Raw genomic sequence first — 17,249 nt, forward strand, 5'->3', positions numbered from 1 at the left:
CTTGGTATCAATACAGGCTGGGGCATGATGGGACTGAGAGCAGGTCTGAGGAGAAGGACTTGGGGTACTGGTGGATGAACGGCTGGACACGAGCTGACAACGTGCACTTGCAGCCCAGAAAACCGACTACAGTTGCAGCCTAGGCTGCATCGCAAGAAATGTGGCCAGCAGGTCAAGGGAGGTGATCCTGCTGCTCTACTCTGCTCTGGTGAGACCCCACCTGGAGTGCTGCGCCCAGCTCTGGAGTCCTCAGCACAAAAAGGACGTGAACCTATTGGAGTAGGTCTGGAAAAGGGCCACAAAAATGATGAGAGAGCAGCAGTTCCTCTGCTATGAGGACAGGCTGAGAGAGTCGGGGCTGTTCAGCCTGGAGAAGTCTCTGGGAAGAACTTACCATGGCCTCTCAGCATTTAAACAGAGCTTATAAGAAGGATGTGGAATGTCATTTTAGCAGGGCCTGTTGCGACAGGACAAGGGGTTTTAAACTAAAAGAGGGGAGATTTAGACTAGATAGAAGGAAGAAATTTATTACAGTGAGGGTGATGAAACACTGGCACGGGTTGCCCAGAGAGGTGGTAGATACCCCTTCCCTGGAAACATTCCAGGTCAGGTTGAATGGGGCTCTGGGCATCCTAGTTGAAGATGTCCCTGCTCAGTGCAGGGCGGTTGGACTAGAGGACCTTTGAAGATCTGTTCCAACACAAAGCATTCTATGATTCTCTGTTAAGCAAGGTTTTAAAATGCCTTAGAAATCAGAGTAATCTAACAAAGCATGTAATGTAACACTTGACTGTGCTGGCTTGACAGCTCTTTGAAGCAATTGCTGAGTGGTCCTTGGAGTCGAAGGGGAAGAGTAATAGGGAAGACTCATTGAGGTCAGTGGGAATCCATTGCTTGAAGGTTCTGAAGGACTTCCAGCACAACTTCATAACAAAATAAATACTCATCCTGTATGCAGAGACACCAATGTGAAAGACCTCGTTACACTCAACATAAATTCTAGACAAAGAAGATGGGCTGGCTCAATGTTTATAACATCAGCATCTTTGTAACATGGATACAAAAACTTTGATATTTCAGAGTGTCCCTGGTTTTTTGTTCTATCACTTGTACAGGTTCAGGAACACTTTCTTATTCAATGCAGTCATTGTAAACATGTGCTCTGGTCTCATATAGATCAGTGAAGGTTATCTGTTTGTTTAATTTTAATCATATACTCAATCATTATCCTGAAGAAAAATATATCAAAACATGCTAATATATATGCCCATAGGAAGAACTTATACTAGTCTTGTCCTGCTTTTCTTCTCACCACCTGTTTGCTCTACACTGGGTTAGCTGCATCTTCTCTTTTCCTGTGTGAAAACTCTCTTCAGGGGTAGGTTTAACTCAGGAGTAGAAGTGTTTACTGAGGTGGTGATAACTCAGCAATAGCAAGAATTCAGCTGAAGGCTGCAATTTTGCAGGGTAGAGTATACAGTATTTCAACAGTTTTGTTGTTTAACTCTGCTTTTTGCTTTAAAGGAGGGAGGGGGGCTGCTATCTGTGCTATATTGGTGCCTTGCTTTTATTTCTGTTAGTAAAGAACAGACTTTTCATATTTAAATCTAGACACCACTTGCCTGGAGGGCAGTTATTTTCATCAAATGATAACTAAAATTATGCTTTAAGCCCCAGATTTACCCAAGCATGTGGATATGTGCCACTAATTGAGGCTTTTAAAAATCATAATCTAGTCTAATATTGAGAACTTACCTTAGTTTGGATCAGGCCAAAACGCTGATCTCTCAAATCTCTCACTATCTGCTTGATGTTGAACTATCAGAGAAGAAGAGTTTTAATTTTGATATGCAAATTACAAAGAAACACTTAAGCATGTTCAGATGGGGAAGCCGTGACTCAGTTCTTTTACAAATAGTGTATTTGTAGTTATTATCTTTGTTGGTTAAAACAACAAAAGCTGGGATTATTCCATGTTGTTAGGCTAAATTCTACCAGGAATTACTCTGGTCTAAGATAGTCCCACATGTTGTTGACATCCATACCAGTCTGTAATCCTTAACAATGAACTGTTTGATACTTACGCGTAAATCTTTTTCTATATAGCTGAGCAGAACTTCAACACATAGCAGAACTCCACTTCTTCCAATGCCAGAGCTGCAGTGAGCAACAATAGGTCCTGTACTGTGAGCTTTTCTCATGTAACAAATAAATTTTACAAGCTGCTCAGCCAGTTTGGGAGTATTGTAGTCTGGCCAAGTGGTAAACTGCAAATGACTTATAATGCGCTTCTCTTCTGTCTGGAAGAGAAAGACCAGAAATGTTAAAAATGACCAGTTTTAAGACCAATTTTCAAGGAATTCTACTGATATATTTTTCTTCAGCCTCATTCTTAGTCAATTGTTTGTCTGCTCTACAATTCTTGAGCTTTTTGTGCTTGGCTCTATTAAGGTTTCTTATAAGTTTTCAGAAATGCATTCAGAAAACACAGGCCTAGGAAATTTACATCCTATAATTTTTGATGACACACTGAAGTTATTCTGTTGCCCCGAAAGGATGTAGTTATCTTACCTGTTTGTTAGAAAGGAAAGCCAAACCATTTTTAAAATTAGAACATTCCAGTCCTGTTTACTGAAATTGTTTTGGTAACTGAGCTGAGCCATACTAAGAGAAGAGTAGTAATATGATAGCCTCAATAGTAAGATCGTAAATGTTATTCTGGCTATCAGTTACAAAAGAGCAATTTGTGGTTAGATACCCTGATATACAAACCAAATAGACTAGTAAAATACAAGAATAATCATAATGTAGATAAAATACAGAGGATTACTAATTGAATGGTCCTGGGACAGTACTTCTTGTTCCCAGCTTGCCAAAACACATTAAGCTGAATGCAGAAGAACCACCCGGGCTTTTAGAACCAGAAGAATTTGAATGCATGTCTTCTGCTTTAGTAAACCTGTGGCTTTCTGTAGTAATCTGATTATGGTCCAAGAAGAACATAGCAAACATACGTTCATTGAAACAATCACATATAGTCGCTTATCTTCCCATGTTAGTAATTTTGTGGGACAACTCAAATCAAATACTTTACTATGCTTCACACCCAGTGACAGAAAGTGAGTTGTGTTTTTGTCATCCAGAGAAATTGTTTTCTTGAGGAAAAAAGACACTTAGTCAGTCTGGTGCCAGTATGACTCTTTTAATTATTCCATTAATTAATATGTCCTGCAGAATTTTTTGAAAAGCTTTACTTAATATTGAGGCAAGACTGATGGACTGATGGATAGTTGCCCCTATTTCCACGTTCTCACACCTGGATTTTCTGTATGTGTTATTTTTCTAAAAATTTGCTGTTAGACTTGTAGTGTTGTGTATATTCATGGTTTTTCGTGAATGAAAGAAGTATGTTTTTTTCTCTAGAGTGAAAACCACCTTCTCCCTCTCTTTTCTTCCAGCCACTGTCACAGAATATGAATCCACTCTGTGAGCCCTTTCTGATTTGATGAGAGCAGTAAGCAATTCTGCAAAACACTGAACACACCAGCTCTGTGACTATTAAAGGACTGATTTTGGGACATTGTTGTCCAAATGTTGGATATGCAATGTTGGATACATTGCTTTTGCAATGAGCTAAAAGAAGCATCTCATTAACCCTAATTGCCTGCCTGTTTTTCAGATTTTTACATTCCTAAAAACCACTGAGCAAATGTTATGGAAGAGGCAAACAATACTAGTATTTCCTCATGTAATATATCTAATCTAATTCATCATATATGAAAACATTAAGTCTACTCAACTTACCTGCTTATTGATAATTTCTAGTGTTCTAATTATGAAGAATTCCAGAACTTGATAATTTTCTAGCCTGAGATGGAAATGAATTAAGTCCATAGAGTCACGAGGAGGTTCAGGCCAGTATCGATGACATTTGACTTGCTCTAGCTCCACTTCTTTTGTCATCATGGCAATCACATCTGATTTGCTCTCCCAGACCATTTGCCAGAAATCAGCCATAGTGGATGGCAGAGGCCCTTGGGTAATAATATAGAAATGTTCCTCTTCTCCAACTTTCATTCTGATGTAACTCGCGTTAATGTAGCCATTCTTTTCTCCCAAAGGAACTCGTGTCTTATCGTCTGTAGAGAAACAGAAAGTTGCTATTTAAGCTGCAGACCTGGAAGAGAGTTCTGCCATCTCTAGCACTCAGGATATGGGGAACCTCAGCTCCTAGCAGCAAAGTAAGCCTCTGGATTTAAGAATACATTTGGCTAGTAGTACTAATATTAATCCAAGCTAACAGGAATTCCACAGATATATTGTATGGTTTACTGAGGCTTTATTTCTCTTAAGATACTTGCATAACTCTCTGACAAGCCTTCTAATTACTACAGAACAATTTGGCAGCAATTCAAAATAGTGTATCCAACACTGCTTTTAGTGTATGGTATGAGAACGTTGCCACTGGGTAGTGGTGTTAGAAAACTTCTGAGAATGTGTACTGTGTCACTAATATAGGGAGGTAACTGTGCTACATATTTTGTTGTCCTGTTGCTGCAGTTTAGAAACACATCAAGGGTCCAGAGAGTGTTCTTCTGTCATGTCACCTCTCAGAGAATCACTGGGCAGTACATTATTTTTAAAAATCCTTGTTAACAGCAGTCATTCAGCTCTTGGACTCAAATCTTCCTTCTAAAATGACTTCTCATCAGCGATGAACTTGCTTCTGACTCAAATCAGAGCTGAGCAACTGAATGCTCTGGTTGGATATTATGCTTTCAAGTACTTCTGAAGAAAATCTTTATCTTTCCGAGAGCTACATAACTCCATGATTTCCACTGTACTTTTCAGAATTCCACTGTGTTGCAAGCAGTAGACGTAACTGTACATTTACATAGATTTATAGGGGCTCCCACAGGAGCTCCTAATAGGGGTTCCTGAGGTAATAGGAGCCAACAGGGAAACACCAGGGAAATATCTCAAAGGACTTAAGGGGTGTTCCTCCAAGAGGATGACATGGCTGACAGCCCAGCTGAAATGCCTCTACATCCACGCATGCAGCATGGGCCACAAACAGAAGGAGCTGGAATCCACTGCTCTGTTAGAAAGCTATGCCTGGTTGCCATTACTGAACCTTGGTGGGATGAATCCCATGACTGGAGTGCAACTATTAATGGCTAGAGGCTGTTGAGAAGGGAGAGGTGAGGAAGGAGGGGCGGAGGCATTGTCCTCTGTGTCAAGAAATGGATGGAATGTGAAGAGCTGTCCCTGAAGAACAGCCACGGGCAGGTTGAAAGCTTATGGGTAAGAATTAGAGACTGAGGAAACAAAGGGAACCTTGTGGTTGGTGTCTACTACAGGCTGTCTGATCAAGGGGAGCCTACTGGTGAAGCCTTCTTATTCCAGCTGCAGGAGACATCACACTCTCAGGCTCTCATCATGCTGGGGGACTTGAACCACCCCAGCATCTGCTGGAGAAGTGACACAGAGAGCTGTAGACAATGCAGGAGAGTCCTGGAATGAATTGAGAACTTCTTAAGCCAGGTAACAGACAGCCACACCAGAGGAGATATTAATTAGGAAAAAATTCTTTACAGTGCGGGTTATTAAGCATTGGAACGGGTTGCCTAGGGAGGTGGCGGAGTCCCCATCCCTGGAAGTGTTTAAAAATCGTGTGGATCTGGTGTTGAGGGACATGGTGTAGGGACCCTGGCAGTGTAAGGGTAACGGTTGGACTCGATGATCTTTGAGGTCTCTTCCGGCCGGATGATGATTCTGATTCTGTGATTCTGTGATACTGGGCCTGATGATCACCAATGCAAGTGAGCTCATTGGTGATGTCAAGATTGGAGTCAGCCTGGGCTGCAGTGATCACACACTGGTGGAGTTCACAGTCATGAGGGGTACGGGTCAGGTGAAGAGTAAAGTCAGGACCCTGGATTTTAGGAAAGCAAACTTCCAGCTCTTCAAGGAGTTTGTCAATAGGACCCCCTGGGAAATGGTCCTCAGGGACAAGGGAGCAGAACTGAGCTGGCAGATCTTTAAGGACGCTTTCCATAGAGTGCAAAAGCTGTTGATCCCCAGGTGTAAGAAATCAGGCAAGGAAGGGAAGAGACTGGCATGGCTGAATCCAGACCTGCTGGTCAAACTAAAGGGCAAGAAGCAACTGCACAGGCAGTGGAAGCACAGACAGGTCTTCCGGGAAGAATATAGGGACACTGCCCAGTTCTGTAGGGATGTGGTCAGAAAGGCCAAGGCACAGCTGGAGCTGAACGTGGAAGTGATGCAGAGAATAATACAAAGGGCTTCTACAGGTATGTCAATCAGAAAGGAAGGTCAAAGAAAGTGTACCCCCCTGATAAACACGATAATGAGGTTAGGAAGGCCAAGGGGTGGAAAGGGATGCAAAGGATAATATGAAGGGCTTCTACAGGTACATCAACCAGAAAAGGAAGGTTAAAGAGAGCATCCCCCTCTGTTGAACATGGCTGGCAAGCTGGTAGCAATAGACAAGGAGAAGGCTGAGGTACTCAAGAATTTTTTTGCCTCAGTCTTCACTGATAACCTCTCTTCTCACACTCTCCGAGTTGATGGACCATAAGACAGGGACCAGGGGGGCAAAGTCCCTCCTACTGTAAGAGAAGATCAGGTTTGTGACCCCCTGAGGAACCTGTACATACATAGGTCTGTGGGACCTGATGAGATGCATCCCAGAGTCCCGAGGGAACTGGCTGATGTTGTTGCCAAGCCACTCTCCATGATATTTGAAAAGTCCTGGCAGTCAGGTGATGTCCCTGGTGACTGGAAAAAGGGAAACATTGCACCCATTTTTAGAAAGGGTAGAAAGGAGGACCCTGGGAACTACCGACCTGTCAGCCTCACCTCTGTGCCTGGGAAGAGCCTGGAAGAGATCCTCCTAGAAGCTCTGCTAAGGCACATGGGGGACAGGGAGGTGATTGGAAACAGCTGGCTTGGCTTCACCAAGGGCAAATCCTGCCTGACCAACCTAGTAGCCTTCTGCGATGCGGTGACCGAATCAGTAGACTGGAGAAGAGCTATGGATGTCATCTATCTGGACTTTTGTTAAGCCTTTGACATGTTCCCCCACAACATCCTTCTCTCTAAATTGGAGAGATAGGGATTTGATGGGTGGATTGGTGGATAATGAATTGGTCGGATGGTCACATGTAAACAGTAGTGGTCAATGGCTTGGTGTTCAGATGAAGATCATGACAAGTGCTGTCCCTCAGGAGTCCATGCTGGGACCAGTGCTGTTTGCTACCTTCATCAATGATGTAGACAGCAGGATTGAGTGCACCCTCAGCAAGCTTGCAGATGACACCAAGCTGAGTGGTGCAGCTGACACGCCAGAGGGATGGGATCCATCCAGAAGGACCTGAACAAGCTGGAGAAGTCGGCCCATGTGAATCTCATGAGATTCAACAAGGCCAAATGCAAGGTCCTGCACCTGGGCCAGGGCAGTCCTTGGTATCAATACAGGCTGGGGCATGATGGGACTGAGAGCAGGTCTGAGGAGAAGGACTTGGGGTACTGGTGGATGAACGGCTGGACGTGAGCTGACAACGTGCACTTGCAGTCCAGAAAACCGACTACAGTTGCAGCCTAGGCTGCATCACAAGAAATGTGGCCAGCAGGTCAAGGGAGGTGATCCTGCTGCTCTACTCTGCTCTGGTGAGACCCCACCTGGAGTGCTGCGCCCAGCTCTGGAGTCCTCAGCACAAAAAGGACGTGAACCTATTGGAGTAGGTCTGGAAAAGGGCCACAAAAATGATGAGAGAGCAGCAGTTCCTCTGCTATGAGGACAGGCTGAGAGAGTCGGGGCTGTTCAGCCTGGAGAAGTCTCTGGGGAGAACTTACCATGGCCTCTCAGCATTTAAACAGAGGTTATAAGAAGGATGTGGGATGTTCAAGGGAGGTGATCCTGCTGCTCTACTCTGCTCTGGTGAGACCCCACCTGGAGTGCTGCGCCCAGCTCTGGAGTCCTCAGCACAAAAAGGACGTGAACCTATTGGAGTAGGTCTGGAAAAGGGCCACAAAAATGATGAGAGAGCAGCAGTTCCTCTGCTATGAGGACAGGCTGAGAGAGTCGGGGCTGTTCAGCCTGGAGAAGAGAAAACTTGTAAGAAGGATGTGGAATGTCATTTTAGCAGGGCCTGTTGCGACAGGACAAGAGGTTTTAAACTAAAAGAGGGGAGATTTAGACTAAATAGAAGGAAGAAATTTATTACAGTGAGGGTGGTGAAACACTGGCACGCGTTGCCCAGGGAGGTTCCCTTCCCTGGAAACATTTCAGGTGAGGTTGGACTGGGCTCTGGGCATCCTGGTCTATTTGAAGATGTCCCTGCTCAGTGCAGGGTGGTTGGACTAGATGACCTTTAAAGTTTCCTTCCAACCCAAAGCATTCTATGATTCTATGATTTAAAGCTATTAGAGTTCAAGTTATTGTTCTCCACCGAAATGTAGATCATTATCTCCAGGAGAGAGAAGGAAATACCAAGACAACTGGCCCTCTACCAGACCGTGTCCTGTCTTGTAGAAGATGATACTTCAGAAAAGTATATATTGTGCAATGCAGACATACTTATGTGAACTCTACCTCTTCTTGAAAAATCTCCACACATTGCATTATGTGACTAAGGCTGTGATGGGGTTTGCACCTCCTACATCTCAGTGTTATAACAGGTTTTTTTCCCAATTACTTTGTTCGCTCAATGTATGTTCTGCTTAGTGTGCGTACTTACATGGAAGAATATCTCGGTATCTGTTTTTATCCTGGTTTTCTGGTGCTTTGCCAGTTCTGCAGTCATCTATTGGTTTCGCACGTTCTAAAGCCTAGATCAAAGAGAAATAGTCAGTTAATGGTTTTTGCATCCTTTATAGAGAACCTTTACATAGAACCTTGCTCATTGGTGTGAGCAAACTTTACTGCTTTTTGTGACCCATGATTAACACACCGACTAAGGCACCAACCATTGCACTGTTAACAGGTAGTGAATGTCAGTGAATACTTTTCAGTGATGGAGAAAGTGATGGATATAAGGAACAGCATCAACCATGATAAGTGCAAATCATATGGCCATTAAGTTCTTTGTAGCAGGTTTAGGGGAACAGAACGCAGCGTAGCTGGAAGCAGAAATGTGCAAAGTAATTTTATTTACAGTTCTGAGTTAATTCACTTTTTTTTATTCTTTTAGCACTTTGGTATGCATCGCACAGTCCTCAGCCATCACATTATGCCACTATATCGTGTATATGGACTGAATACATGCGACAGTACTTTAACATCTTCAGCAGTTACTACAGCTTTTCTCGGATAAAATATCCATTGGCTTTGGTAACCAGTGCTTTTCCTGTAAGATCTTTATGTTTTCTGTGCAGATGCGTAACTCAGCTCATAGTATGCTATGCCTACGTAACAGAACAGAACCAGTCAGAGTGCCTACCGCAGAATTAATGCAAATTAATAAATGAAAATTAATACATGCCCTTCAGCCTTTAGGGGAAGTCAGCAAATCCTCTACACTTGAGTCTGTGGGATTTTGTACCCAGAATGTGAGGCATATAAAGGTAAGTGAAAGAAACTGTTAATGTAATTGCAAAGGGGGTAGCAATCTTCTTCACCAGTGATGACTACATCCTTTAAAGGAAATTCCAGTACTGTGTTGAAGAGTTACGAAATAATCAGTTCTTTGGGAATTTGCTGATAACTGAGTACTTTATTTGTATCCCGAAACAAGAGATTTTATATGCTTTCCTAATTTGACACTTTTTCATTATTTATATGTCATCAGATGTAATTATGCTTTTTTCATTACCTATTGAGGTACGTTACTTTTAAATTTATTTCACAAAATTCCTGACCTTCATAGCACCTTGTGGCAATGAGTTCCATGCATCAATGGAGCATTGTCTGAAACATTTTCTTTTCATCAACTAAATGTTTCAACCCTAATGAATCCCTAGCAGCATGGATTTCTTGTCTTTAGAATAGTCCTTAGGCAGATGTTCAGCAGAGCTGAGGGGGTAACAGAAAGAAATCAGTCTAGGAATAAGTGATTCATATCCTGCTTTTGTGTATTAGTCATTTTTCATTCCATGTGGGCAGTATCGTTGGACAGGGAACAGTTTAAGCCTGACAGTGGAAAGAGAGAGATCCAAATACTGTAGTGTCACCCAAACCACAGAGTGGAATCCCCATTCTGGCTGGAATAATTCTCTGAGAAAGCAGAGTCAGTAAAGATATACAAGTCAGTCTCCCATACAGTATGCAGAAGGCTGCTCAAAGTTACTTTCTTAGCTCTGCTAAACACTTACATCTTAAAAAGGAATCACACTTTACCATAAACTCCTTTACCACCTCTTGATTCTCAATCCGCAACTGAAGGCCTCGAATAAGACCTGTGATGCCAGTCCTTGCACCTGCTCCAGTTGGTGGTGGTTTAAAGTGAATTAACTGAGTCAGTTCATCTCCAGAAGTAAAGGTTCTGCCTATATATCAACAAAAAAGCAAAGGAGTTTTTAATTATTATTGTTCATAGTACAAAGTCTTGGCTTTAAAATCCAGGGGCTGCAGTATTTAAGTAGATTTTGATGTTTATACAGTGGAAGGAAAATTTGAAAAAATATTTTTGGTAATTTTGGTTTACTTATGTAAAGAAGAATCAGTCAACACCATGGATACAACCAGCGCCACATTTCGTGCAGATCCAACTGTTGCAACTTATTGCCTCATACAGTTTCTAAACACAGTCTGTTCTAAAGAAACTATTCTTGCAGAATTGTAAACTTTAATGCTAATTTATATTGGTATAGGAGACTCCGGCCACATCATTACAGGGAATCATCTTCATGTTTCCAATACTTTTCTGAAAATTATTATTGCCACACCCCACTGCTAGGGATAATCATGGCAAATTCTTCCTCCCTGAAGTAAAAAAATACCTTCTGTTCTTTTCATCTCATCTCACACTTCCCTTCAAGAATAAAATGTTATGTATCTTTGATTATGCATCCAAATCAGGATTCAGTTCATCCTAAAGTGAATGTTCTGTTCCAAAAACTGACAGATTAAGAAGATGGATAAACATTTATGTCTCCAGAAATATCACTACTCTACGGGAAAAATTGAAAAACTTTTGTTTACCATGTAGAATCACTGCTACTCCTAACTAATCTCCATTATAAAAGCGTTGTCACAACAACCCCCTGCAATGTACCTATATGGAGGAGGTTGCCTACAATGTTAAAGAGACAAGAGAAGTTTTTGCATGGTTACTTCTAGGTAGAACAGAAATCCTGTGGGGTGTATCATCGTCTTCATTGTTCCAGCTGTCTGACTTAGACTGCTGACTCTCTCTTCTGCAGCCTTCACATTCTTCATATTTTGGTGATCTGTAAAATAGCATTAGTTAAATGGTTTTATGAAAGTGGTAGAAGCTTTGATAATCTGAACTGTACAAGGGTATTGGTTTTAATCTATTTTTGATCACTTTAAAATTTCTTGAGCAACTATTTTCAAAAATCACTCCGAACTCCAAATAACATAAGTTCAAGGAGTAATATTATTTTGTGTAGAGTAGTGTTTGCAAATATAGCTAGTAAAAGACACTACTATCTGTATGTGTTATTTTATTTTTTCAAAGCGGTAAGAACATACCTTTTATACTTCATATAAAAAGCTACAGAAAAAAAGATTGAAGTAAGGTTTGCCATAGCTACGGACAATTTTTCACGTATGACATTTTCCCATTGTTAGGCAATCATAGCTAAATAGGCTTTACTTATTACTGTTTCTTAAAGTATTAAGAAAATTTTAGAGCACTTAAATATGTTTTAGGCAGCAGATAAGCCTGCAATCCAGAATACAACTATAAAATTGCAGAGTGGGTCCAATATTCCTCTACTGGCTGATTTGAAACCCTCAGACCTAACATTTAACTATGTTAGAAGGCTTAAGCATATCACGTCTTACATCATCCTATCCTATGTACATAATGTTAGAAATAGTAAAAGGTACACTTAAGAGGGAGAATAAGATAATAAGTATCAGCTTTGCAAATATCGATAACCATTGCAGGCTGTTCGTGTTCAAGTTACACAAAGCTTCTGCAAGTAGCAAATAGAAATACCAGAAAATACTAATAGTAAAAAGATTCAGATTATGGAACAGGGGTCAGGAAACCATCCTATTTGCAAAACAACCAGAAAACATACTTGTTATCCCTATGTATGATAAGGTAGCTTTGTATTAGCCACAGATGCTTTTATGCATCCTGCACATAAAGAGAGATAATTTAATAATAATCACACCTGATTAACTAGTATATCACAATATCATGTTCTATTTGCAATGAGATAATAGCAAGTGGCACTGAGCCTATGTTCACATGGATGTTCTCACTTGTAGACGCTCTCAAAGCTCCTTTCAAGTACTCTGCAAGCAGGTAAGTTAGGGAAGATTTTAATCCTTAATTCACTGGCCAAATACTGTTCTTACAAAATTTTAAGTTTTACATGTAAATATGTAGTCCTTTTTTTCCCATTTATACATGATTATAAATCATAATGATTATAATGGTTATAAATGATAAAGAAAATTATCACATTGCATATATTCTGCATCACTGTAATAGGCAAAACTGCCTATGTCTTATCAACACTCCATTATACTTTGATTTCCCATTGTGTTGTGGGTTTAAAATTTCAAGTAAAATTCTTCTCTTCTTTTACTCTGTACTTTCTTTGGAGTAACTTCTGCAATATTCTCTCAGTTCCCGGATGTCTGTAGTTCAACATCTGTGTTACTACAGCTGAATAACACAGGGTCCCACCCAGGCTGCAAGATCTGCTTAGAACACTTAGTAAAACCCAGAGACTCTGCCACCCCAGTGTGATAGTGCTACCACTGTTCTTTCTCCTCTTCAGATGGAAAGGCTAAAGCTAACTTAGGCATGACTGCATGAGCTGTTACACCTAGAAGTTTCTGCTTCACTTGTCTTAGTAGTTGTCTGGAAGCTGTTTAGCATCTCTTACTGCAGATGGAGCTGCATTCCAACAGAACTGTATTTCTATCATTTGGGACACATTGAGTATATTTGCATTACATATTAGGACAGCTCTGGAAATAGAGGAATAAATTATCCATACTATTTATTTTAGTAGTTTTACTGCATTTGAAAGACTTACACATCTGAAATATTACTGATGATATCCTTGTAGTCTTGTCCAGCCAGCTGGCCTTGTAGAGGGGAGTTGTGTGTACTTTCTGGACTCTGAAGGTTTAAAGTAAGAAAAAGGTGTGAAAAATCAGTACACACAAACATCAAGAATATAGTTACCTTCATCAACGTTCTTTCTTATATCTGACAAAAATGTGTTCTTCACTCAGGAAGGAAAGGGAAAACTAGAATAGTTTCTACCTTCAGAACAAAGTATGTAACTTTGATTCAGCACTGCGGAGTAAAAAGCCAATCAGCTGTCTGGGAGTTTCATAACAATACAGTCTTCAGACATCTCTACAACTTAGCATGAAGACTAAACTTTTAAAAAGTTCATGTAGTTATATCCTCTCTGATCTCATAATGAAAATGCAATCACAAGAATCATGAGTCACACTCTACTCTTCACCTCCTACCTCTTGGCAGCAGAAAGCACCAGTGTCTGAGATGGAATTGCTGGTAATAATTTCCTTTTTGTATCTATCTCAGCTAACAGAGAAGGCAGACCTTGGATCACCCTCTGTATGCAGTAAAAGCAATAGTATTGGTGGCTCTTTTTCTGTCCTGGAGAATGATAACTGGGCCCTGCATTTAAATAATGATGCAGGACATCTGCCTTTAGTATGTGAAAGTGGCTCCTTCTCAGTTGTAACACTTGAAAGATAATTATTTAAATTTTAGTTCAGAGTGGTAGTTCTTCTTTCCCTGTTTTTAATATTCCAGATGCACTTGGAAACTACATTGTGTAAACTACTGAATGCGTCACAGAATCTTAGTGGTGGCTGCCACTTATACCTTATTGTCTTCCTTTTGTGCTTGTATTTCCCCATTAGAACAGGGCAATGCATGGCTGCCTGTTTAACCATGAATTCATTTACCCAGTTTCTGCACCTTCTGACTTCATGACTGGAGAATGCTATACAGAGTTGTGGTTTTTATTTCTCAAGGAAAAGTATTTTACTGCTGTGTTTTTGCATCTGTTTTTTTCAGTAGCTTGTCATTTTTGAAATCTTTGGAGTAGATAGCAGCTGAACTCTATAAAATGAAGCATAAATAGTTTCTATTCATAGAAGGCAGCTCAAGGCTATACATTTCACCAATCTCCAACAGTTTAGTTCCAACACCCATTCCAACATTGTACTTCAAACTTCCTCAAACAAATTCCTTGTCAAGGCTTTCTCAGCTAATTCATATCAAGGATTTCTTCCATTTTTCTAGTTTAATTATATTGGTTGAGGCAGGGGTTTCGGGTTTGTTTTTTTAATTTGTTTTGGAGGGTAGAATAATAGATGCTGTAAAATTTGATATGCAATGTCTTACAGGACTTACTAAGACACAGAAATATAACCATGTTTGAAGAAGTTTGGGTGCCTTGGAGTGATTACTATTAATGGAAGACTAATCATGTGCTCTTATTTCAGTGGGGTCCCCTGACTCATTCAGGTGTTAGCAGTTACTGTCATTCCAGCACACTTCCCTCCCATTAATATCTTTTCATAAAGAAGGTGTGGTTCTTGCCTGTATTACAGTGAACCCATTTTGTAAACAAACGAGTACATTGTCTGGTCACTTCTAGAAGGCTGATTCAGATTTTACCTTGGTGCACATCCGGTTGGATTGTTCTTCTTCCTTGAAAGTGAAAACAGGCTGAGCTCGGAGGCTTCCCTCAGCACTATCTGAATACCAGAAAACAAACTCAAAGTAAAATGCCCATAGGGCATGAAAATACAGATCCATTTCTTCTGTGCTACCAGAGGACTTCAATCATGGAAGAGGCATTGAGATACAGTGCCAGAAGCTGGCATGGAATATCCCTTTCACAGCTGCTCTGAGAGGGTTAGTACAGCACAAATGCCATACGTCACAACTGAAGAAGCCAGCATAAGACATGCTGAAGCAGACCCCTCTATCAATAGCAGTTATAAAAAACCTAAAATAGAATTTAAATCTGCCCTCCCTAACCCAGTCCATTCCTTTGCAGTGCTAAGGGACAAATACCACAGATCAACTTTTATGCCAGTGCTTCTACAATACCATTGTGTTTTGCTGGTCCAGGAGAAGCGTTCAAACTTTCTAGCAACTGTGTAATTCAGCAGTGTTATGTGAGATGTAAATAAATGTCCCCACAGCTAGTTCCTTGAATTTTCAGAGCTGGAGAAAAGGCTAGTCTCACTGAAGTGAATGGAAATTTTTCTACAGCCCTTAACAGAGTAAGATCTTCATTCAGCCTTTTTATAACTGGCCATCCTTCCTTTTTTTGCATCATTAAACTAGAATGGAGTTGGGGCAGTGAACATTCTCTTTCCAGGCCAGCACTGAGCATAGCTTTCTCTTCCTTATGGAAAAGCTTTCTTTGCTCTTGAAGCACACAGGGTAGCTTCCAGAAAGTGAAGAGGTGTCCTGTGCTTCTGACACAGTCTAGGAGTTCAAGAGGATTAGGTTCAGTCTAATAGATACTGAAAAAATTGAGATCTTTGAATATTAGAGGCAGCTGCTGCCTAACAGCAGAATTGCCTACGATACCTATGCAGGTAAGTTTGCATCAGTAAACCTGAGTAGGTTTGTAATATTTGCTGTAAAATATGACCAAAACCCACTGTCAGCCCTGCATCTGTTCCTAGTCAGCTAGGGAGAAAGCAAATAGCAATGGCAGTGCTGTCTTGCCTGAGAAGATTTGAAGGTATATATATTAAGGAGGAATTCTGTATTCTTCCCGATGAAGTTTCTCCACGTTATAGGAAACATTTCAGTAGTCAAACTCATAATCCCTTTCTTCCACCCCCATTAATTAGTCTTTAAATTTTGAGTATTCAGTAAAGCAGGTCCCACAGCACAAGTTTCTTCCATTAGAGTTAGTCAGCTCTCAAAGTACTGCCCTATGCAGGTGGGTGTGCTCTCAAATTAATAGCAATCGACCTGGGAGCAGAGATGTCTGGATTTGAACATGAAGAAGCACAGAAGGAAGCGGAGCTGGCTGCCAGGCAGGGCAGGAGCTGTAGTGCTTCTCAAAGATAAGGTAGGAGCATTGGGATGTGAAATTTGTGGGAAATGTTTTAGTAGCTGGTCGATAATTGGCTGTGATTCCATTACTGGGTTGTATAAAATAGCGTAAATCAGATCAGGGACCTTCATGAGTTAAAAATATACGCTGAGTTAAAGCATCTTTGAGGGTCTTGTGACTTTGCTTCTGCTAGTTCTAGACTTAAAAATCACACTGGGGCATTGCATTCTGTCCCTGTAGTCCTACACCTTGAGCAGCTTAGCCAGAGCTGCACATCAGGGTAGAGAATTTGCAGTGATGAACCAGGACTAGCTGTAAAGTTACTAATATTGAATTGTTTTGCTAATAGGAAAGCTGAATTCAGGCAACACATAATCCCACTTTTATCATATACTGAACAGATGTAGCTGCTTACCAGGCTCTGCTTTTGTGTTTGGGGGGGAAGGTTTCCTGTTGCTCTGATTTCCTGAATAAGCCCAATGCAGAGCCATGCTTCGGCAGACGGTGAGTTGAACAGTGCCTCGAGCCTTGCGCAGCAAATCGATAACTGTCTGGCGTGGCAGACCAGACACGAAAGTCTCATTCACCTGAAAAATACAATGAAGTGTACTTCCAGATTCCTGTAGCAGAAGGCTTTTTTTAATCACATATCCCAGCCCTGAGCAATCTTCATGTAACTTCTTTGCACTACATGTGTCTTCATCTCTTCCCATTTTAGTAACTTGCTTGATCCTTTCTTCTCTGCTTCTTTATGCTATGATTGCCAGCAGCACACCACAAAAGCACAGCCTGCATCACTTCTGAGACACTAAGAGGACACTGTTTCCCGCACTCTTCAGATCAAATACAGAGAAGAGATGGAAGTAAATGAAAAATAGAAAAGCAAACAAAACCATCAAGACTCCTGGAGGAGGAAGAAAAATAATTCGGGGGAAATATTATTTATAGTCAGGGGCGGTTAAGATAGTGAGATAGTAAATAGAGATTCAAAAACTTCGATTCCAGTAATT

At 41.0% G+C, this 17,249-nt stretch overlaps 1 protein-coding gene across 1 annotated transcript in view; it reads right to left on the minus strand.

Annotated features, from left to right (window-relative positions):
• Positions 1 to 1,755: 1,755 nt before the first annotated feature.
• Positions 1,756 to 17,249, minus strand: part of FRMPD2 (FERM and PDZ domain containing 2) — a gene marked incomplete at its 3' end in the record, with an annotated part of 67,086 nt that continues 51,592 nt past the window's right edge. The window contains exons 35-43 of the mRNA XM_010134630.1: positions 16,655 to 16,826; positions 14,835 to 14,914; positions 13,207 to 13,292; positions 11,297 to 11,412; positions 10,361 to 10,509; positions 8,763 to 8,853; positions 3,805 to 4,139; positions 2,085 to 2,300; positions 1,756 to 1,818 (exon numbers count right to left, since the gene is read on the minus strand). Coding sequence (XP_010132932.1) covers positions 1,756 to 1,818; positions 2,085 to 2,300; positions 3,805 to 4,139; positions 8,763 to 8,853; positions 10,361 to 10,509; positions 11,297 to 11,412; positions 13,207 to 13,292; positions 14,835 to 14,914; positions 16,655 to 16,826 — 1,308 coding nt within the window. The remainder of the gene's footprint in view (positions 1,819 to 2,084; positions 2,301 to 3,804; positions 4,140 to 8,762; positions 8,854 to 10,360; positions 10,510 to 11,296; positions 11,413 to 13,206; positions 13,293 to 14,834; positions 14,915 to 16,654; positions 16,827 to 17,249) is intronic.

This window comes from Buceros rhinoceros, unplaced genomic scaffold (assembly GCF_000710305.1).
Source record: "Buceros rhinoceros silvestris isolate BGI_N320 unplaced genomic scaffold, ASM71030v1 scaffold9514, whole genome shotgun sequence".
NCBI classification, from domain to species: domain Eukaryota; kingdom Metazoa; phylum Chordata; class Aves; order Bucerotiformes; family Bucerotidae; genus Buceros; species Buceros rhinoceros.